Below are 23,018 nucleotides of genomic sequence, written 5' to 3' on the forward strand. Positions count from 1 at the left end.
TGTCCAAATTGAGAAAAATTTCCTTACTCCTACAAACTCCCTAAAGTTTGTAAGAAATAATAATTTGGCATTGAGAATTTATTGCCTAAATTACCAATAGCGTATTTTACAAATTATTGGCTACCTTGGAAAGGTAAACAGCTACCTAATTTTTTTCACAAATGTTTAAAACTTAGCTTAGTTCTGTAAGGAATATGACATCAAACATCAAAAGTAACTTGCGCCTTTTTTTTGTATTTTAGAGTTATTAAAAGCAAAAAGAGAAACAAAGAGAAATAAGAAAAAAGATAGTATTTCAAGCATTCAAAAGTCAAGGTTAATAAATTTATTTTAAATTAGAAACTGTATTAGAAAGTGTACCTGAACAACTTGGCTGTCAAAGTTATTTACACCACTGAGATACTTTACACTATTGAGCTGTGGTAATATGAATGACTTCTGGAAGAGATAGCTAGAAGGCAAAATATCTTTGCAGTTTTCTGTCCTCAAGGCTCACTTCTACTTTTCCTTTAAAAGACAATTTACTTATCACCTCCTTTTACAAATCTGACCCCAGATGTCACTCACCCCAGGCAGTCAGTGGCTCTAGTTTCTGTACTAACTCTGCTGTGCACTCTTACTGTCTATACAGCCCTCTCTTTTAACTGTTCTCCTATGAATCTATCTCTCCCACTAAACTCTGTCTTACTTAACTTTCTCTCCTGAGTGTCTGTCCCTGCAAGCCTAGGCATTTATCAAATATTTGAGGAAGGAGGTGAGGGCAGGAAGAAGCATGAAATGATTCCCTCAAAGGGAATCTTGATATCTAGAGTGCCCCTTCTCCTTAGACTGATACTTTGCGTTGACTATTAGTAGAATACTTTTGCATTTGAAATCTTTCATTCCCTAGCCACCACATATTCTGGAACTACCAAGATAGTCCTAATTTCAAGTTTTTGTGTCATTGCCAGACCATGTCAGATTATGCCCTGATATTTGTTCGGTTCTAAAAATATGGTTACCATACCCCCACTGTATTTTTGCTTCCTAGCATAAATTCTTTCCCTAATGGACCTATAGAGAGTATATGTTTTGCACCTTCACCCATGTATCCTGGTGCTTCTCATTTGTAGGATGCTAAATAGCAAGTTTATTTTTCAAAAGACTGAGACTTGAGAATAATAAAGAAGACATCAGGGGAAAAATGTATAAATGTCTCTTGGGTTAAAAGAAACATCATGTGTGAAGAGGTCCCATCTTAAAAGAAGCATTTTCAGCCTTATCAATTTAGAAATGAATGGGATCTTGGCTTTGAAATCGAACCTAGCTTTACATATGTCTTGCGTACTTATCACAATAATTAGGAACAGTGTAAATAAAACCTTAAACAGAAATATCCCTTCATCCTAGCCACCCTTGGGATTCTTTTACGGAGCGGGTGGCGGTGGGAGAATGACAGCTGCATGACCTTCCCTTGCAGCACTGTCTCCAGTCCTCAATTCCCCAGATGCTCATGTCGGTTTGTGAAATACTGCGGCAGCTCAAGGCAGGTGCCCCGTTAGTATTTCACAGTCTGCCTGATCCAAACAAGCAAATGAGAACAAGTAGGAAGTGCAATCGTCTTTGAGTTTGGAGGGGAAACAGTCATAAGACGCGTACTATCACAAACTTCATAAAAGAATCTTTCTCCTTCCTTCTTCTGCTCATGGAATTGCAGGTCAGAGATGTTAGACAAAGACACAACACATTACAGCCACTACACAACACAGTTGTGACAGATTTTTGAGATGTGAAAAATAAACCAGTGATACACCAAGAGCCAGTAGTGCCACAAAGCACACTGCAGAAGAAAACTGATATCAAGTTGACATTGTGCAGTATGGTAAAAGACATCTGCAGCTGTGAAACTTTACATATCGTCAGCATATACAAAAATATATTTAATAGTGTATATATGACTATATATACACATTACAAAAGGGTATTGACCATCTCCCTCCTCCTATTCACACTTCCGATGTATTTACTGAAGTATTCTGTTGCGGAGTAATGATCACCTTAGCTGTTAATGGTATTTTAGATTGTTAGCATTTCCTGTTCTTTAGCTAAGCCATGTAAAAACTTGATTATGTCACTCTCCGTAGCAAAGAGATACGCTGCTAATGACCTCTGAGATATTTGGCAAATGCAGGCATAAAAACATACCCACCTCTTTTCCTCCCATGGATTCAAACATTTTTTCCAGCTGAACCCGCAGTTGTTGAATATTGTTCATCAATATACAGGGCTTTAAATAAAGCAAACGAAACAAAAAATACATTAAATTATTGAATCAGTTTACCTTCAATGTGATAGTATACAACTATCACCTAAGTTCAATTCTATTTGGCAAATAGAATAATTATGCTACTTTAAGATTATACTTTTTAACAGTTAAGAATAGAAGAGAGAAAATATGACCACTTTGGGGAATGAAATTTAATAATATACTTAGACAATAAACCATTGGAGACCTATTACTAGAAGTTATTTTATTCTTAGCATTGTGGCATTTTGTACTTCAAAATTAACCAAATTCAGTTTACTTTTTTAAAGATTTACTTTAAGAAAAACAAACTAGTTTAAACTATTCTATTATTTCACTGTTTCAAAAGCTAAAACACCATTTGAATTTCAGAAATGCAAAAAAAAAAAAAAACCCCAAAAAACCTTTAATAAATTCTGGCTATCGATAAAGGCCACCCCTTGGTATTCAAGGTCCTTAGTTATACAGCTCCAAACCATGCTTGTCTTCTCCTCTCCCTCTACTGTATTATGATGAACTCTCAACTACAAGAGGCTTGCTTCCCACCTCCCCAACACCTGTGCTTTCCAGACTCTGGCTTGGCTTAGCATGTAGGCCCTTCACTAGAACTTCTTCACCTATTTCAGTCATGTCCATCATTCAGGTTAGGGCCTTTGTTTTCCCAGATTGTATCTTTTTTGTCACTCACTCACTTGACATTTGTTTTATTTAACTTCACGTTTGAGTTGCTTTTGACTGTCTTGCCAGCTGACCTTAAATGCACTGTATGTGCCTCTGTGTCTTTTTCTGCTTTTTCTTACAGAGTACTGCACGGAGCCTCACACATAATACATGCTTTAAAAATGTTCCTTGACTTGTTTCCAAGGAGGCAGAAATATAACAATCACATTAAGATGTAAAGCTTTCTGACAGGACTAGATGTGTCCTCAGAATAGTAGAAATTAATTTATAATGGAATTCAGAATAGTTATGGAATAATTTAATATTTGCTACATACTGATTCTGAAGAGCCAGCATATCAATGGAAGAAAAGAGTGAAAGAAAGGAAAATGGATATGCCTTCCAAGGTGCTGGGAAATGAGCCAATAATGAGTCAGAGAGAGGCCTGCAAAGGACTTCCAGGACATCAGAGAGGTGTTAGTGCTCATCAGTGGAAAGATTTTATTATTGTTTTAACCATATTACTGACCTTTGAAAAACTTTCTATTTGACTCTTAAAGTGACCACATCCTAACTTCAATTTACGAAAACAATTTAGAACTGCTACTCTTAATTCCAGGCACTTAAATATTTTCTTTTTTTTAACACAGAGATTTATCTCCTATAGATTTTGTTCAGTAAGCTGAACCACAATGTTCTACAAATGATTCAGACTGCCAGCTGTGATGGAGAGTCACTGGATCCAGGCCTGATCCTTTCCGTGGCACGTATGATCAGATTTTCAGGGTTTCCGCATCTTGACCCAATGTCAACAAACTGAACCAACAGAGCTTTTTCCATTAGGGTATAGGGCCGTTGGGGTTTTTTCTTTTTCATTGCAGAGGGGAAAGAACTAAGGAAGAGCATGACTCAAGGAGAAGCAGGAAGACTACATGGGTAAAGGTGTTATCACCCTGCTTTTCATGGGTCTAAGTTAGCTGGGTAGTCTCTTTTATGATTATTTGATATTAGCATTCAAGCTTATCTCTTTTGACACATGTAATAGTACTTTAGTTCCAGCTTTACAAATTAAACCAACCTCCAAGCCTTCTTAATATAATAATTTCCGATGGCAAAGAGCTACTAAGAAGCCAAATGAACAAAGACACTTGGGCTCACTTGGCATAGATTGCCACTGACCTGGGTAAGGCTACATATAAAAAAAGAGATGCAGTTATCCAGACGGAGATAAAAATAAACATGAGACTTTCCTCTTTGATTAAGCTTCCCCTGACCTTGACATGTTCAAATTTCAATTTTATTGAATCAATTTATCAAAACAGTACTGAGAATTGAATTACACAACTCTACCTTAAACCTAATCGGGGAACAACTTTTACTTTAAAGACTTCAGTGGTAAATGAAAAACAAGCAAAGACAGCTAAAAATACCCATAGTAAAGGGAACATTAACTGAATTTAGAAGCATCAGTTGTTGGTGAGTTTAGTTAGATAAAAATAACATATGTTTGAAGTTAATTTTTAATCTTTGTATATTTTGGCTTTTCCCCTGAAAATGTCAAAATGTATTTCATTTGCTCTAAACCTGGAACAAAGTTAGGAACCTAAAGTACAATGAATATAAAAGTTAGATTTGTTCAGACTATGGCCATTTCTACATGACCCAAATATATTTTTTTTTACCAAAGTACAGTTGATGGACAATATAAGTTACAGGTGTACAGTATAGTGATTCCCAATTTTAAAAGGTTATACTCTATTATAGTTATTATAAAATATTAGCTACATTCCCCATGTTGTACAATATATCCTGTAGCTTATTTTATACATAATAGTTTGTAACTCTTAATTCCCCACCCCTATATTGCCCCTTCTCCCTTCCCTCTCCCCACTCATAACCACTAGTTTGTTTTCCATACCTGTGAGTCAGCTTCGTTTTGGTTATATTCACTAGTTTGTTGTATTTTTTTAGATTCCACCAAATTATGTTTTTGAGTTGAAAAAGATTTAAAAAATAAATCAAGCATTTCTGATTTAGATAATGTTGCTTTGCTATAATGTGGAGTGTGGAAGAATGGATTGAAAACTTGTGACCCATTCCAAATTTAAAATGTCACAGAAGAAAAAAAATTCTGTCACAGATATGCTGTTTAACTGTCGTCTATAATTCTGACCCCTGGGAAAGCAAGTGTTATGGTCATCTCTTAGAAGATGTCTCTCTTTAAAAGTTTCTAGTGCAATTTGCAGATGAAATAGGAATATTGTCATATATATACAGAGAAAATAAAAAATAATAATGTTTCAATGTTCTTGATATTTAAAGAAATCTGTAACAGCAGTGATATGTACACACACAAATGTATAAAAGCACTTCTTCAATTTATCTCAGCTGAAAGCTTAAACTAAGCAGCTAACTGATATCCTTTCATGGAAAAGCTAAAATGATACTTGGCATTTGAATGAGAGTCTAAGACTGGTCAAGATATCAGTAATTAGGAAAGAAAAGCATTGAGGAAGGAAAAGTAAGTTCCTGTGCTATAATATTTCAATGACTTTTTTAAAATTTGATTTTGAAAAGTATAAAATATAAAGGAAAAATACAGAGAAGAATACAATAAATGCTGATTTATAATTTCTCTCCTTTAAAAAATAAAATATACTATAAAGTCTGCAAGGGCCTTTTAAGGCTACTTTTCCTTTCTGAATGACAGGAATTAGCCTTGATAATTCACAGCCACCTTTCAAAATCTTCAGTTTGGCTGTCCTAGTAAATCAGAATCTTTTCTGAAATTATCTGTCACTGTTTTGATTTTCAATACAATACTTTTCAAGTGTATTATAAATTTAATTGTAGCTATATGCTTTCAATAAATAAATACTCTATCTTGCCTATTAGAGTATTTATAATCAATGGCAATTAGAAATCACTGCTGAGATACCTGGGAGTTTCAGTAAAATTTCTAGGTAGCATTTTCCTTTAAGGAAAAGAAGCATCTTTTGGGACCCTCAAGAACCATTAGGACTGACTTATCTTAATGAGCTCTCAGCAAGAGGTCAAGGAGGTTTCAGCAAGAATTCTCTTTAAGACTTGCCTGATAGTGGGAACTGATTTTTTGAGGGAGAAAAAAACACCCTGATTTTTGTCTTGAAAAATCTAGTACTGATTTTTTTTTTTTTTTTTGTGGTATGTGGGCCTCTCACTGCCGTGGCCTCTCCCGTTGTGGAGCACAGGCTCCGGACGCGCAGGCTCAGTGGCCATGGCTCACGGGCCCAGCCGCTCCGCGGCATGTGGGATCTTCTCGGACCGGGGCACGAACCCGTGTCCCCTGCTTCGGCAGGCGGACTCTCAACCACTGCGCCACCAGGGAAGCCCTAGTACTGACTTTAAAAATATTTTTTTCAGTCTTTAAAAAAAAAATCCTATGTTGCTGACAGATTTCTCCTAAAATTATACATGGTGAATAGAAAGATTTTACCCTCTACCATAAAATAACACTGATTATATTCTAAATTAGTTTATCTTACTTGTCTTTATTCCTTTTATTAAGCTGCAATACTGGCTTAGATTTTATCAGTGTTTTCTCAATCATCCAAAAAATAAAAGGCTAAGTTAATAATTCAGAGTATAAATTAGCATCACTCCTTACATTAACCATCCTTTTCAATTTATTTGAAAACTGAAAGGCTAAATTATACTCATTTTGGTATTGGTGCCAAAACTACACTAGTTGGTATTAACAATAAACAACTTTTTAACTCCTAGGTCCCAGCTCCAGTGTTTACAATGATGAGGGTTTTCAGCTGTTTATATGAGCCTTATTCCCTATCATCATGGAAAACCACAAGCTGGCTGGCATTGAGATGCTCTCAACCTTCCTTTGAATTCTATTTTGTACCAGTTCAGGACTACTAGGAAATTTTCAAACAATTTCTTGAGATCCCTATTTTCTATCATCCTGTATGAGAACAGAAAGAAAACAACTTCCTTTGCTTACTTATTAGTTTGAAGAAGTGGTTCTCAACTGAGGAATACTTGAAAGTAGAGACATTTTTACTTACCACATTTTCCTTATCACAGTATGAACTGAAATCACTTGATACAATTGCAGCATACTGAAGCAGAACTTTATTGATGGTCTAGGAAAAAAAATTGTGAAATGTATCCAGGTAAATAAAGACCTATATGTATGTATATACAGATATATGTATCTATCTACACACACACACACACCCCCCACACACAATCCAGGTTATGTTAACTGGGAAAACTTTTCTAATGTCATTTTCAGCTGAACAATGGCCATAAGTAGTGATTAAATCTACACCCTTGCCAAAAGAAGGATCTCAATTTAACTATTACATTTAGATGACAATTTGTAATATTTCTGAGTACATTTGGAAGATATTCCACATGCATCCATTCCATTTTAATACAACCAGCTCCATCACAAAATTCTTTATTTCTAACTTATCTAAATGCTCAGAAGGTATACTGTTTGGTGGTAACCTCCTCTATGCTTGGATACTTATTACCTAATGCCCCCTAATGATTTTTCTTTTCCTGAATGAATGACACTTCATGCTTTCATCATCTCTCATGGTTTCTAGTTCGCATCCTCACCCCTCCGCCCCTCAGAAACACACACACACACACACACGCACCCCTACCATGACAAAATTCCTTGTGATGGTTATTTTTTCAACTTTCTGCCTTGTTCCTAAATACCCCATTATGAGAGGGGTGTCAGAACATTCCCATATATGTCACTTAGCAATGAATATTTTCAGTAATTTTCTATGATAAGGAGCCTTACTAATAACAAAGACCACCTCTTAAGACCTAAACTTCAGCTTTTGTTGCATCACACTATCTCAATACATTTACCTTTAATTAGTAAGTTATTTATTGGTGCAATATTTGCTAAAAATATTGCCTAATCCTTCCCCTCTTTCTGTCTTTTTCATCTTAATTCTAAATTCTCCTTCTCCAACTAATAACTCTCTCTGAGCCTAAGGATGCCCTCTGCTCCCATTAATTATGCAAAATAAGGGAAAATGAACAAACTTTGTTACATTTTATTTCAACTACTTAAAGAGATATTGATGAGTTTGCACCCTACTGCTGTTACTTACAGAGCTTGAATTATCGTAAGTCCAATGTGGACATGATTTTCTTAGAAGAGAGAAAGCAACAAGAGCAGTAGATACAGACCATCTCTTTCCATAGAAAAGCAAAGACAAAAAAGATTTTATTTTTTGTATAACCTATTCGTCTGAATTTTCTTTGCGGCTCAAAATCAACTTGGGGAGACAGTCCAAGGAGTTAAACTAAAGGAGAGATGTTTAATTTACAAAGCTGAATTCACCAAATGTGACTATGAACTCGTTTTATAGACTTTAAAAATCACAATGAAAACCTGAAACCTGAAATTAGGGATAACAGAAAATCCATAGTTTGTGGAAGTACAAGGTAAAGTGATAATATGCATCAATTTAAATGGAAGACTGGCTTTGGAAAATATAACATCTTATCAAGCAGTAGACCAATAAATCTAGGAAAACAGGTGGTGGATCAGACTGAAGTATCTTCCAAATGCACCTGTCCAAAACTTATTTTAGATGTAATGTTGAAAATTACTTTGGGACTTCCCTAATGAGTGCTGATTTACACATACATATGAATACTACTCTCAATTTACAGGTTCTTATGATAGTGTTACCTGCAGGAATCATTTCACTATATGGCAAGAACAAAAACCAACAGAAGCCTGACTTTAGGAGCTTGTTGCAACTCAGACTATCACTTGTTCAAGATTTAGTTTGGGCAGGGGAATCCAGACATCCATTTCTGATTATTCTTAAGGTCTTCCCCTGGTCTAATTCTTGCCTCTACTTTTAGGAAAAACCTAGTCCCTTGAATTCCTGCTGGGAGGAAACTGATCCCACAATCTCGCATCCACTAGCCTACAAATGCCAGTGGTTAGCAAGTCCGGATAGGTTGCATTTAAGGAAAAGGGCTCAGCCACGTAGGATGTAGTTTAAAGCCTTGTGCCCATAAGAGTTGTGAGTACACTGGCTATAACAACATCCATTTCTTTGTGAGTATACAAAGTACACTGGAATGAAAGTGTTCATGTACAATTCAGGGGCAACCTCGATTTCATTCTAATTTATTCAACAAAGTAAAATCACTACTATATATTAGTTCTTTAATTAATACTAGTGAGTACAGTTGAACCTTAAACAACCAGGGGGTTAGGGGCGCTGACCTTCCGCACAGTGGAAAATCTACTTATAACTTATAGTCAGCCTTCCATATCTGTAGTTCTTCCATATCTCCGAATTCAACCAACCACAGATCATGTAGCACTGTAGTATTCACTATTTAAAAACTGTGGACCCCCATAGTTCAAACCCACGTTGTTCAAGGGTCATCTGTAGTTAGTTAAGACATGTCTACTTCAGGCATGTCTCCAACAGTATCATAACCATCACCTGGGAACTTGTTGGAAATCTAAATGCCCCGATCCAGTCCCAGATCTACTGAGGCAGCAATTCTGGGGTTGAGTCCCAGCAATTTATGTTTTAACAAGCCTCCAGGTGGTAGTGGTGCAAGCTGAAGTTTGAGAACCATTGTCCTACCTAATGCACAGCAGGGTGGAGATAGCTCTTCAGAGAGAACCAGTTGATGGAAGGGGTACCTAGGAAGGCCTGGAAGGTAGGATTTCTGAGTGTGTGAACTTAGGTCATGATTTTCTTTTTGGTGGACTGTTGGGCTTCAGCAGTGGGGACAGTATAGAGAGAAAGACAGAGAGAGCCCCTGCTTGTGCTTTTCGAGCCCCTGCTTGTGCCCTCCCTGTTCCTACACTCTGCCTCTAAAACAGCCAGTGACATCTGTACAAATCAAAATTGACTCTCGTTCAGTCTGGACTCTTCCCCATTGCACTCATTTATTGCTAATTAAAATCTGTCCTTACAACTTTAACTAGTATCTGGCTTTGTTTATTTTTGACAAAGGCTCCCCCATAGGGTTGCCCAACTGGTATCTGATGTTGGGTGGGCAGGAAGTAAATCTTTGTTGTGTTAAATCATACAGTTTCTTGGTTTCCTTGTTACCTCAGCAAAACTACCCTACTACAGTTAATAAAGATGCTGCCTCCTACAAGAAGCCCTTTCCTAATCCACCTGTCAGTGAACCAGGCTTAAACTTTTCTAAGAGCCAGAGCCAATGACAGGGTCAGGCTCAAGCCTCCCATTCATAAAGGGTCTCAAATTTAGACTTTTTGTGAGAACGCAAATGAAGTAATCTACTCTTGTGTTGGCATCTGTGGTTGAAAGCAGTGGCATGTTAAATGTATACATCTTTTAGGGGCTGAATTTTGTCCCCCAAAATTTATATGTTGAAATCCTAACTCCTAATATCTCAGAATATGACTGTATTTGGAGACAGGGCCTTTCAAAAAGTGAGTTAGTTAAAATAAGGCCATTAGTGTGAGCCCTAATCCAATATGACTGGTGTCTTTATAAGAAGAGAAAATTTAGACACACATAGAAACACCAGGGTTGCAGGTACACAGAGGAAAGACTGTGTGAGGACACAGTAAGAAGATAGTCATCTGCAAGAAGCCCTGAGAGCCCTCAGAAGACAACAAACCTGCTGACACATTGATCTTGGATTTACAGTTTCCAGAACTGTGAGAAAATTAATTTTTACTGTTTAGGCCACCATTCTGTGGTATTTTATTTATGGCAGCCCTAGCAAATTAATATGTCTTAAATATTATACAGTTTCACTGAGTTTTGGCATGTCTTTATTTTTTAACATGATCTATATATATCTCTCTCTACCTATCTCTCTCTCTCTATATCTATATAGAAGATAGAGAGATATAGATATACACTAGGCCTTTTTCAACCTCTGAGATACCCTGATTATAGCATTTGACTTTTTCATAGTTGTTTATAGGTTTGGCCATCTCATTATAGGTTTTTGAGGTCAGAGATTGTGCTTCTTCATGACTACATCTCTTAAAGTGGCTAGTAAATTGTGCAAGTGAGGCAAAGAGTAAGCCCTTGTCAAATAAACAGCCAGCTGAAACCTCTGCCATCATCCAACCCATGAAGCCAGGCTTATCCTTAGGGCCGTCAGGCATAGGGGTGTGTAGGTCATTGCCCTACATCCCTACATCTGTCGTATCAGTACCGTGATTCAAAATCTCCAAATATTCACTGTTTCTTAAACTGTTCAAAAGATTAAGTATAAACTTCTCAGCCTGGGAAGCAGAGCTCTTCAAGATCTGGACCCATCCTCACTCTCCTAACATTCCCCACTACTTCTCCCAAAACAGATTTTTTTTTTCCTTTTCTTTTCCTTTTTTTTGCTTTTTTGCCAGAGGATTGTTTCTCCCTGCTCTTCACGTCACGCTCAGCTTTTCCTTTCCCTTTGTTCCTGCTATTCCCGTGGCTTACAATACTTTTCTAACTTCACCTTTTTAGGCTGAATAAGCCCTGTTTTCCCAGGGAAACTGTATTTCAGCTCTCATTAGTTTTCCTTCCGCTCAACTTACTGTGCACTCTACCGTGCTTGAGACTGAATTGTGGACCTCTTCATGCCATCTTCCAATTAGTTCATGTCATGTGGTCTTGAGTATTTTATATATATATATAAAGATTTGAAGGGCCAGAGACAGCATTTTTTATTTCTTATACTTCCCCAGAAACTTTTGCAAAATAGTAAGTACTTTGCAAGCCTTCTTAGACAGTAAGAGGAGGAAGAGGTCTTCAGAGGAATCTGGTTGCTCAAAATCAATTTGCCAACTAAGAAAACTAAACTCATAAAAATCAAGGGACTTTGTGACCTTTCTTGTGACCACCTAGAGGGTGGGTGGGAGACGTAAGAGGGAGAGGATATGGGGATATATGTATACATATAGCTAATTCACTTTGTTATACAGCAGAAACTAACACACCATTGTAAAGCAATTATACTCCAATAAAGATGTTTAAAAAAAAAATCAAGGGAACTGCTCAGACTCACACTACAGTTATTGGCTGATTTGAAGTTAGAACTCAGTTTTCATTACTCCAAGTTCAAATACTTTTTATCGTACTACTGATTAAAAAAAATACCTGCGATTTGAATATGAAATTCCAAGATTTATTTTCAGCTACAAAGCTGAAATAGAAATTAATTTGGCCATCTAAGGTAGTCTCATCAATTACAAATGACTGAGTCATTCATGTGAATAACAGATTTTTTAAGATGATAAATCCATACTTAGGAAACAGGAAGGGTAAAAAGAGAGTTAGATGACAAACCTGAAACAGCCTATTTTTACTGGAATTAGAAAATTAAATTGGGGTAGTAGTCAGACAAGACTAATGCTACAAAACAACAGCATTTTTCAAATTCTGTGCAGGAAAATAACAACATGCCATAGTCCCAGCGAAGAAAGGATTCATTCCATTTAACCTACCTTTGCAAATCTTCTCATTAAGTGAGCTAATGCTTCAGGATTGGGGCATTCCAGTTTCTTAATAATCTCAAAGCTCTGATTAAGCTGAGCAAAAACATCAACCACAGAGGAAGAAAACAGTGCGTGATCAGATGTCTGCTGGAACTGAGGGGAGAGAAGGTGAAACCATCCTCGTAAGCGTACTTTAGAGGGACTGTGGAAGGAATCTTCATTATTTCACAAAAACAGCTCAATCTCCTATATCATGTACTTTCATTTCCCAGTAATAAAATGCTTGCTCATTTTAAAATCATCCATCTCCTTTTCTGGAAAGTGTAGTAAAACTAATATCATGGGGCAGGTTGCTATTAATTGGTTTCTCCATTACTGAATTGAGGGACTGGTTCTTTCAATTTCTCATTCCCCACAGGCATTAGGATGGTTTAGCAAGCCGATGTGGCTCAAGACATTTGATTTGCTCCAGAGGGATTGGGAGGGTGTCTGTTCCTAATCTTGGAATCCTGGAAGGGTTCCAGAACAACAGGGGAGCCCACTGAACTTGTAGATTCAGACCAATTCAAGGAGTAAAGAATCTTGGGGCAAAAGGGTGATTGATTTTTTTTAAAAGCAATTCCCTAGGGTTCTTATCAGCATTTAAAATTGTGTTTTAATTATATTTTGGTAATGAGAGGATTAAAATTAAACTTAATTAATAGCAATAAGCCTAAAAATTCCCATTAGCTTAAAAGTGAGCAGTGAAAATGAATCTTGACAATAAGCAATCTGAAAGTCATTTAAACTCACTCCATCTTTTTTGTCTCTTCCCAGGGCTCCATTAAGGAACTCCATTGACACGTCTTCATTTTCATCTAGCCACTGCATGACAAAAGGTTCAAACCACCTGAAAAAAAATCGATAGTATTGCATACTATAAAAGATGTCATTTGCACATGATTAACAGTGAATACTGCTCTTTTCTTATCTGAGAGTAATTCAGGACCAAAAATCTCTTTTCATTCTCTTTTTCTAGTTCTGCTACCTTGAAGACCTTTAGTTTCACTTCTCAAACATATCCTCTTCTCAAAATTCCTTGGCAGTCCAGCGGTTAGGAGTCCAAGTAAGCTTCCACTACATGGGGTACAGGTTCATGGGTTCAATCCCTGATCGGGGAACTAAGGTCCTGCATGCTGTGCAGTGTACCATATACGTGTGTGTGTGTGTGTGTGTGTGTGTGTGTGTGTGTGTGTGTGTGTGTGTGTGTGTGTGTGTGTGTGTGTGTGTGTGTGTGTGTGTGTGTGTGTGTGTGTGTGTGTGTGTGTGTCCTTCTCTTTTACCTTCAATCTCTACCTTTCTCTTGGCCCTTCCAATGCTGCCTCAAATATGCTTAGTTCCCAATTCCCACTCTACAATTCTCTTTACAATTCAAAATCCTGTAAAATGTAGATCTTGTGTGCTATGTCCCCCACTGTGCCATTCTCTCATTTCTTAGGGCTTTACCATCTGGCTTTCATCTACATGGACTGATCTCCTGTAACTGATTCTGGGTGCTCACCTTTAACTTTTAGTGATCTGCAATCCACCAGTAGGTGGGTTTTGTGAATGGTCTAAGTTTCAAAGTTCTTTTTTCCGTATGGATGTACAGTTGTCTGGCACCATTTATTTAGAAGGTCATCCTTTCCCCCACTCCTTTGGGTTGGCATCTTTGATGCAAATCAGGTAACAGCAATGTGTGGATTTGTTTCTGGACTATTTTGTTTCATTGGTCTGTTTGTCATGCACCACACCATACAATTAATAATTACCTTTTGAATAAGTCTTGGTGACTGAGTGCAGTTCTCCAACTTTTTTACCTCCTCTTCAAGATTGCTATGGCTAGTCTTAGCCCTTTGCATTTCTATGTATTACATATTTTTGAATGAACTTGTCAATCTACACAAAAATAGCTGCGGGACTCCTTATGGGATTGCTTTGAATCTGTATGTCAATGTGGGGAGAACTACCTCCTTTACAATAATGCATCTTTTTAGGAATATTGTATATTTTTATTTAGTTCATCTTAAGTAATCCTCTCAGTAATATTTTATAGTTGCCTCAGTAGAGGGCACACACACCTTTCATCACGTGTGTTTATCACGCTTTTAATGCCATTCAAACGGTATTGTTTATATGTAATTTTCTAACTGTGGCTGTCACATAGGAATTCAATGAACTTACTACAATCACTTTTTAGATTCTATTAGTTTTCCTGTACTTTCTTTTGAATTTTCTAGGTGTATAAATATGTCATATACACATATGGATAGCATCATTATATGCTTTTACAGCCATTACACTTTTCTCTTTCTTGTCTTATTGTACTGCCTGGGACTTCTAGCACAACGTTAAATAAAAGTGATGTTATCAGCTATTGGTCTCGTTCTTTTTTAAAAAATTTATTTTACTGAAGTATAGTTGATTTACAATGTTGTGTTAATTTCTACTGTACAGCAAAGTGACTCAGTTATACATATATATAATCAGTCATTCTTGATCTCGGGGAAGTTTTCAAAATTTTATCCATGAGAACGTTTGTACAGTTTCTTTTTTGAAGGGTGGGTCTTTTATTAGATTAAGAGAGTTCCCTTCTATTCCTAACTTGATAAGAGATTTTTATAATAAATTAATGTTCTATTTTATCTAATTATTGTTATATATTTAGTGTAATGATTGTAGCGATTTTCTCCATAATTTAAATGTGGTGATTTACATTCATTGCTTTTAAAATGTTTAACTAATCTCATATTCCAGGAATAAATTTCCCATGGTCATGTTCTATTACTGTTTTTATAGACCATTGAATTCTACTGGCTAATATTTCATTTATTTTTTTAAACTATGGTCAGAGAGAAATTGGCCTGTAAATATTCTTACTTGTCATGTTCTCAATAGGTTTTGGTAGTGAGGATATGCTGACCTCAAAAAGGATTTGAGACGTATTCCTGCCTTCTCTGGAACAGTTTGTGTAACATTGCTGATATTCTTTCTTAAACAGTTGGAAGAATTCCATTTGGAGCCATCTGGGCCTGGAGTTTTAATTGTGACATGATTTTTATTTAAGGATTCAAATTTTAAAATAGTTATAGACCCTCTCAGATTTTATCTTTTTTCCTATGCTAGCTTGATAAGTTTTCTTTTTAAAGGAATTTGTACATTTTGTCTAACTTTTAAATGTGCTACCATAAATACTCTCTTAATAATTTTTTATCTTTATAGCATCTTTAGTGACATCTTTTCCTGAAAATGGTAATTTGTGACATATCTTTTTTCACTGGCCTTACTAAGGTTTTTTTGATTTTTATAGTCTTCTCAAAAACACAGTTGGCTTTTTAATTTCTCCTTAAATTTTCTACTTTATTTTTATTCCAGGTCATGTTGATTGTTTTCTTTTTCTACTTTCTCTTGACTTGACTGGCGTTTAAACATTTCTTCTGATAACTTATATGACTGATTTTATAGCCTTTTTTCCTTTCTCTTTATAGAACTAGAGCTATAAATCTTCCTCTGTTTACTGTTTTAGCTGTAATCCACAAGCTTTGACATGCCATATTTTATCACTTAGTTAAAAATATCGTGTAATCTACACTGTGATTTGTTTTTTGACTTATGAATGATCTAGAGTATCTGCTTAATTTCCCTATCTGGTGACTTTCTAGTTATCTTCTTGGAGTTGATTTTTGGCTTAATTCCACAGTGGTCCAAGAACATACAGTATATGCTTCAATCTTTTAAAATTCATTATACTTGCTTTTTGGTCTATCAGATAGTCTATTTTGGTAAATGCACCATGTACATCTGATAACAATGTGTATTTTCTCATTGCTGGTTATAACTGTAGATAGGTAGTGTGTGTGTTTGTGTGTGTGTATGTGTGTAAACAATATGAAAATTTGTGGAAACTCTGGGTGACCAGAAATAGATGGACAGATGATATGTTGTTGAAATGTCTTTTTTCTTAATGACATTTTTTGTCTGAGTCTTCAATCAGTTTCTGAAAGATGTATAATCTCCAAATAGAATTGTAGATTTGATTTTTCATTTTACTTCTGACAATTTTTGCTTTATATATTTTGCTGACATGTCATTTGATACATACAAATTTAGAAATGAAATATCTTTTTATTTTTGAAATATTTTAATTGAAGTATAGTTGATCTACAATGCTGTGTTAGTTCCTGGTGTATAGCAAAGTGAGTCAGTTATGTATGTTATGGTTTCATATATATATGTGTGTGTGTGTGTGTGTGTGTGTGTGTATATATATATATATATATAGATATATATTCTATTTCATATTCTTTTCCATTATGGTTTGTTACAGGGTATTGAATATAGTTCCCTGTGCTACACAGTAGGACCTTGTTGTTTATCTATTTTATACATAGTAGTTTGTATCTACTAATCCCAGACTCCTAATTTATCCCTCCCTCCCCCTTCCCCTTTGGTAACCATAAGTTTGCTTTGTGTCTATGAATGTTTGTTTTGTAAATAAGTTCATTTGTATCATATTTTAAGAGTCTACATATAAGTGACATCATATGATATTTTTCTTTCTCTGTCTGACTTACTTCACTCAGTATGATAACCTCTATGTCCATCCATGTTGCTGCAAATGGCAATATTTCATTCTTTTTATGGCTGAGTAGTATTCCACTGTATATATGTACCACATTTTCTTTATCCATTCATCTATCAATGGACATTTAGGCTGCTTCTATGACTTGCCTATTGTAAATAGTGTTGCTATGAACTTTGGGGTGCATGTATCTTTTCAAGTTAGAGTTTTCTCCAGATATATGCCCAGGAGTGGGATTGCTGGATCATATGGCAACTCTATTTTTAATTTTTTAAGGAATCCCCATATTGTTTTCCATAGTGGCTGCACCAATTTACATTACCACCAATAGTGAAGGAGGGTTTCCTTTTCTCCACACCCTCTCCAGCATTTGTTATTTGTAGACTTTTTGGTGGTGGCCATTCTGACCAGTGTGAGGTGGTACCTCTTTGTCATTTTGGTTTGCATTTCTCTAATAATTAGCGATGTTGAGCATCTTTTCATGTGCCTGTTGGCCATCTGTATGTCTTCTTTGGAGAATTGTCTATTTAGGTCTTCTGCCTATTTATTTTTAAAGTTTGAACAAAAAGAAAAATGATATTTATTTATTTGTTCTGCCCATTTTTTGATTGGGTGGTTTGGTTTTTTTTTATTGAGTTGTATGAACTGTTTTTATATTTTGGAATTTAATCCCTTGTTGGTCACATCATTTGAAAATATTTTCTTCCATCCCATAGGTTGTCTTTACATTTTGTTGATGGCTTCATTTGCTGTGCAAAAGCTTATAAGTTTGAGTAGGTCCCATTTGTTTATTTTTGCTTTTTTTTCTATCGCCTTGGGAGACTGACCTAGGAAAATGTTGCTATGATTTATGTCAGAGAATGTTTTGCCTATGTTCTCCTCTAGGAGTTTTATGGTGTCATGTTTTATGTTTAAGTCTTTAAGCCATTTTGAGGTTTTTTTTGTATACGGTGTGAGGGAGTGTTCTAACTTCATTGATTTACATGTAGCTGTCCAGCTTTCCCAACATCACTTCCTGAAGAGACTGTCTTTTCTCCATTGTATATTCTTGCCTCCTTTGTCAAAGATTAATTGAGCGTAGATGTGTGGGTTTATTTCTGGGCTCTCTATTCTGTTCCATTGATCCATATGTCTATTTTTGTGCCAATACCATGATGTTTTGATTGCTGTAGCTTTGTAGTATTGTCTGAAGTCTAGGAGGGTTATGCCTCCAGCTTTGTCCTTTTTCCTCAGGATTGCTTTGGCAATTCATGGGTCCTTCATGTAAATTTTAGGGTAATAATTAGTTCTGTGAAAAATGTCATGGGTAATTTGATAGAGATCAAATTAAATCTGTAGGTTGCTTTGGGTAGTATGACCATTTAACAATATTAATTCTTCCAATCCAAGAGCATGGGATATCTTTCCATTAGATATCTTTCCCATCTTTTTGTTGAATTGCTCCTTTAATCATCATGAAAAATTTCTCTCTCTCAAAGTATTTATCTTAAAATCTATTTTGTCTAATATCAGGATAGCTGTGTAATTTTCCTTTCAATTATTTTTTTCATCCTTTCACTTAACATTTCTAGACTTATGTTTTAGGTGAATAAATTGTAAGCAAGATCTTTTGGGTTTTGCTATTTTATCTAGTAGGACAATACTTGTTGGCTAGAGTATTAATCTATTTGCATTTAATGATTATGCTTAATTTTCTGATACATTAAATTTTAAATCTATCATATCTTGCTTCCCTCACCCTCAGTTTCCTACTTGCTCTTCCTTCTTTTCATTCTCGTTTCTTGACTTTTATGTAATGTTGTTTTATCCTCCTCCCCTTCCCCATTATCTTATTGATGCATAGTATTATATTATACCTTAAGGGGTTACACTAAAAATTATAATACACATCCATGATATATTCAAAGCTTTTTAAAATGAGTATTTTACACTTTTCAAACAAGTCAAGGATCTTGTATTTACTCAGTGTATCACTCTTCTACCTTTTCATGCTATTGCTGTCTTCTATTTTAAACTTATTTATTATTTTTGGCTGCATTGGGTCTTCATTGCTGTGTGCGGGCTTTCCCTAGCGGTGGTGAGTGGGGGCTACTCTTCATTGTGGTGCATGGGCTTCTCATTGCGGTGGCTTCTCTTGTTGCAGAGCACAGGCTCTAGGCACACGGGCTTCAGTAGTGGCTCATGGGCTCTAGAGCACAGGCTCAGTAGTTGTGGCACACGGGCTTAGTTGCTCCGCAGCATATAGGATCTTCTTAGACCAGGGATTGAACCTGTGTCACCTGTATTGGCAGGTGGATTCTTAACCACTGCATCACCAGGGAAGTCCTAATCCCTAATATGTATATTTTATTCTACAGACTTTAAAAATTTTATATAGTTAATGTGTTTATTTATTTAAAAAAATTTTTTAATGTGTTTTAAATGTACACATTTGTTTACCTTCTTTAATGACTGTAATTCTTTACTATATTACTGTATTTTTATCTTGAGTCATTTTCCTTGTCTGAAGGCTTACAGTACATTTTTGGTGAGAGTCTGCTGGAAATAAGTTCTGTCAACTTCTCAGTTATATAAATGTTTTTATTTTCCTTAATTTTTGAAGGCTACGTTTGACACTTGTAGAATTCTAAATTGTTAGTTGTTTTCTTTCAGCACTTAAAAGATATCATTGCACTGTATTCAGGTTTCAGTCACTTCTACTGAATAATCAGCCAACTGTTTTATTGTAGCCCTTCTGAAGGTAAAGTGTCTTCCCTTTCTTGACCTAGTACACTTAAAGATTTCTTCTTCTTTTTGATTTTAAGCAGTTTTCTATGATGTAACTACTGGTAGTTTTCCTTGAATTTACCCTTCTTAGGATTTACAGAAATTCTTAAACTGTGGCTTCATGTTTTTCATCAGTTTTGCAAAATCCACATCTAGTAACTCTTCACACACCGCTCTAGTACTGTTTCTCTCTTCTCCTTTTCTGGAACTCAGGTCTTTGTACATTAGACCTTTTTAAAATTTGTCCCATATATCCCTGTTCTATTTTTTCTATATTTTGTATTTTTTCTATGTTTTTATATGAATATATTCCTCAAAAATATGTTCCAGTAATTTTAAGCCCTCTTCTGCTATGTATATTCTGCCATTAGGTCCATCTATCACATTCCTAATTTCATCCTATTTCAGTTCTACAATGTCCATTTTATTCTTCTCATAGGTTCCATTTTTCTGTTGAAATTCTCCCATAATTTGAAGTACACATCAAACTCTATGTCTGATAAGACTAATTTCTCTTTTTTCTCTTGGATTCTAGTCATTTGGTCCTGTTGCCTGGCAGTCTTTAATCTTTTGTTAAATATTGTGCATTGTCTATGAAAAATTGTGGAACCTTTGGTTGATCATTTCCTCCAAAGTGGATCTGAATTTCTTCTTGTAGACAGAATGTACAGAGATCACCACAATCTAGAAAAGACTGGGTTTTAGACTGGGCTATTTCCAGTTTGCCCTTATTTTTAGGACAGAGTCCTTCAGGGATCTCACCTGAAAACCTGGGATGTTTATAATGCTTCTTCTTTCTTAGGAAGCCTTGCTTTCTAATTTTTATCTCCCCAGCATTGTGAGACTACTGAAGTCTCTGCTTGGTTTTTAATCTCTTAGTGCCTGCTTTCTACTTGTTTATTTCTGCCTCACTCTCCACACATGGGCAGATTAAGAATTAGAGAATACCTCAAGAAGAAACTGCATGCAGCATGCTATACTTACTTCTCTGTAGTTCCCATTATTCTAGGATGTTGGTCCCACAAGACAAAGCAGTCTTCAGAGCCCTGAACACCAATGTTTGTTTCTCTAGGCCAGGGAGATCACTATAAACTCTGGGTTACTGTTCTCTATTTGACCACCATGACTTATACGGCAAATTGGTAAATGCATGTAGATGGAGAAGACCGGAGAGAAACTGCAGCAAATACAGGGTTCACCTCAATGCATTTCTTTTCTCAGGGACCTTAGCTTCTCAATCCCTGGTTGCCTCAATTGCTCTCTGATACTGTTTAATTTTATTTTGCTTTTATAGTTGGTCTTCAGTAAGCATGTTAGTCTGATTTAAGTTAGTGTAGTTTAGTTAGTCTACACAGAGCCAGAAGCAAAATTCTCTTGGCAAATAGCTCCCTTTTTCATTTCCCTATTCCCAGTCAATGATACTACCAACGCTTAAGGCACATGTACTGCATGTTTAACTCTTCCTTCTTTCTTTTACCCTCATGTGTCTTTAGTAGACAAATTCTGTAAATTCTATCTTTGAAATTTCTCTCCCATACATCTTCATCCTTTACATTTTTACTACAGTCACTCTATTATGTTATATACCCTTCCCTACCCACCTCCATTCTCTACCTTTTCCAACCCCCACAATGCCTAATGAAAGTGGTAAAAGCTTCACAGTATTTATATAATCTAGTTCAAAACCACGTTTCCTACATTACTTTCTACTAATTTTGTAAAGATACCCTGTACTCCACTGAAATGAAACTATTTCCCATGGACCATAGCCCATGTATTCCTTCCTCCATAATTATGCTCATAACTTTCCTTTCGTTTTCTTGCCATAGCCCAAACATTTCAAAGTCTGTATCAAATGCTATCCCATCCATAAATACTGTGTAGAGTCATTGAAATGGGGTAATATCTCTCTTCTGTGAGACCCCATTGCACTTTGCTCATATTACTTGAATTAGTAATTATTTCAATTTGCCTTGCTTTAGCAGGATTTTTGTTCTTACACTATCTCCTTGAGTATAAGCTCCTTTCAAGGTGAGGCCTTTATTTTATTCACTGTTGTCCTACAACACTTGGCACAGTGCCTAGAATTTGGAAGCCCTCCCTCAACAGAATAAAACAGAATTCTGACAAATATAAAATGCAGAGTATTATAAATCTGTGTGATTACAATTGTACCTGATAGATTCATGTTTCTGAAAATGTTACCTATTTAATAATGACTTGTATTTTAGAAATATAAATATCTAAGACATTTTTAGGTTTGAAATAAAGAGTAATTTGGATTATATAGATCAATACACAAGCACCCCTCATTTTCCCAACAAAATTTGAGTTCAAGCACTTTTACAAGAAATAATTTCATCATGTGAGCCATTGTGTGTTATGTATTACGTATTTCCTTCTCTTTGAGTTGAATATCCAAGTAAGTCATACTTGAAAAATGCAACACAATTCAATTAAATATGGTTCCCAAAGGTATGCAAATCATTTAATGTTAATTTTATGACAGAAATGTCAGCATTCAAATGAAGATTATGTGAAGAGATTTTAGGGCTGCATAATTCAGGTTTAATTTTACAGGACTATGAATTGAGAATAAACTTGCGGGTGAAAATCACTACTTACAAGGAATATTCAGGAACGGCATCCTTGAAGGCAGGAAGTTCTCGCACATATTCAATATAAAACCATTTCACTTTGAAATGCAAATTCATATAATCAGTACTCTTGCATAACCGCTGCTTTTCATGTTCTGTAACAGATAAAATCAAATATTTAATAAAGTTTGGTTTGCCAACAATGCTGTGTTCCAATCTACTTTTATTATTCGTATTTCACAAAGGAAGAAAATAACATATCTGAGGTTAAAGCAAATTGAATTGCTAAAGACAGACCTGAAAGTTTACAAAATGAAAAAATCATCCGTTAGGTCCTATGTAGAATAGCTCAGGCAGTAATGAGAAATGACTTGAATGGTCTAATGTGCCTTCCTGAAAAAGGTGAGAATTCTGGTGAGTTAAAGAGTGATAATGTATCAGCATTTTTCTATTTATCTGCAAGCTTTCACATTTTGACTACTTTTAGCATGATGCAAAGTGCCAGAAAGAATGAAAACTTGTAAGCATGAATAAAACATGAATCAAACTAGGAGGCATAATCCCTGATTAATACTGGAAATGGGAATGAGTAGATCGCATTTTTGGCCTGGATATTTAATACTTAGAGAATTAAGAAGAACTATA

General features: G+C 35.7%; 1 protein-coding gene across 1 annotated transcript in view; it reads right to left on the minus strand.

Annotated features, from left to right (window-relative positions):
- Window positions 1–23,018, minus strand: part of UNC13C (unc-13 homolog C) — a 574,105-nt gene that overhangs the window by 82,818 nt on the left and 468,269 nt on the right. The window contains exons 19-23 of the mRNA XM_060005943.1: window positions 22,402–22,528; window positions 13,203–13,299; window positions 12,420–12,563; window positions 7,003–7,080; window positions 2,189–2,266 (exon numbers count right to left, since the gene is read on the minus strand). Coding sequence (XP_059861926.1) covers window positions 2,189–2,266; window positions 7,003–7,080; window positions 12,420–12,563; window positions 13,203–13,299; window positions 22,402–22,528 — 524 coding nt within the window. The remainder of the gene's footprint in view (window positions 1–2,188; window positions 2,267–7,002; window positions 7,081–12,419; window positions 12,564–13,202; window positions 13,300–22,401; window positions 22,529–23,018) is intronic.

Source organism: Delphinus delphis, chromosome 2, assembly GCF_949987515.2.
Source record: "Delphinus delphis chromosome 2, mDelDel1.2, whole genome shotgun sequence".
Lineage (NCBI taxonomy): Eukaryota > Metazoa > Chordata > Mammalia > Artiodactyla > Delphinidae > Delphinus > Delphinus delphis.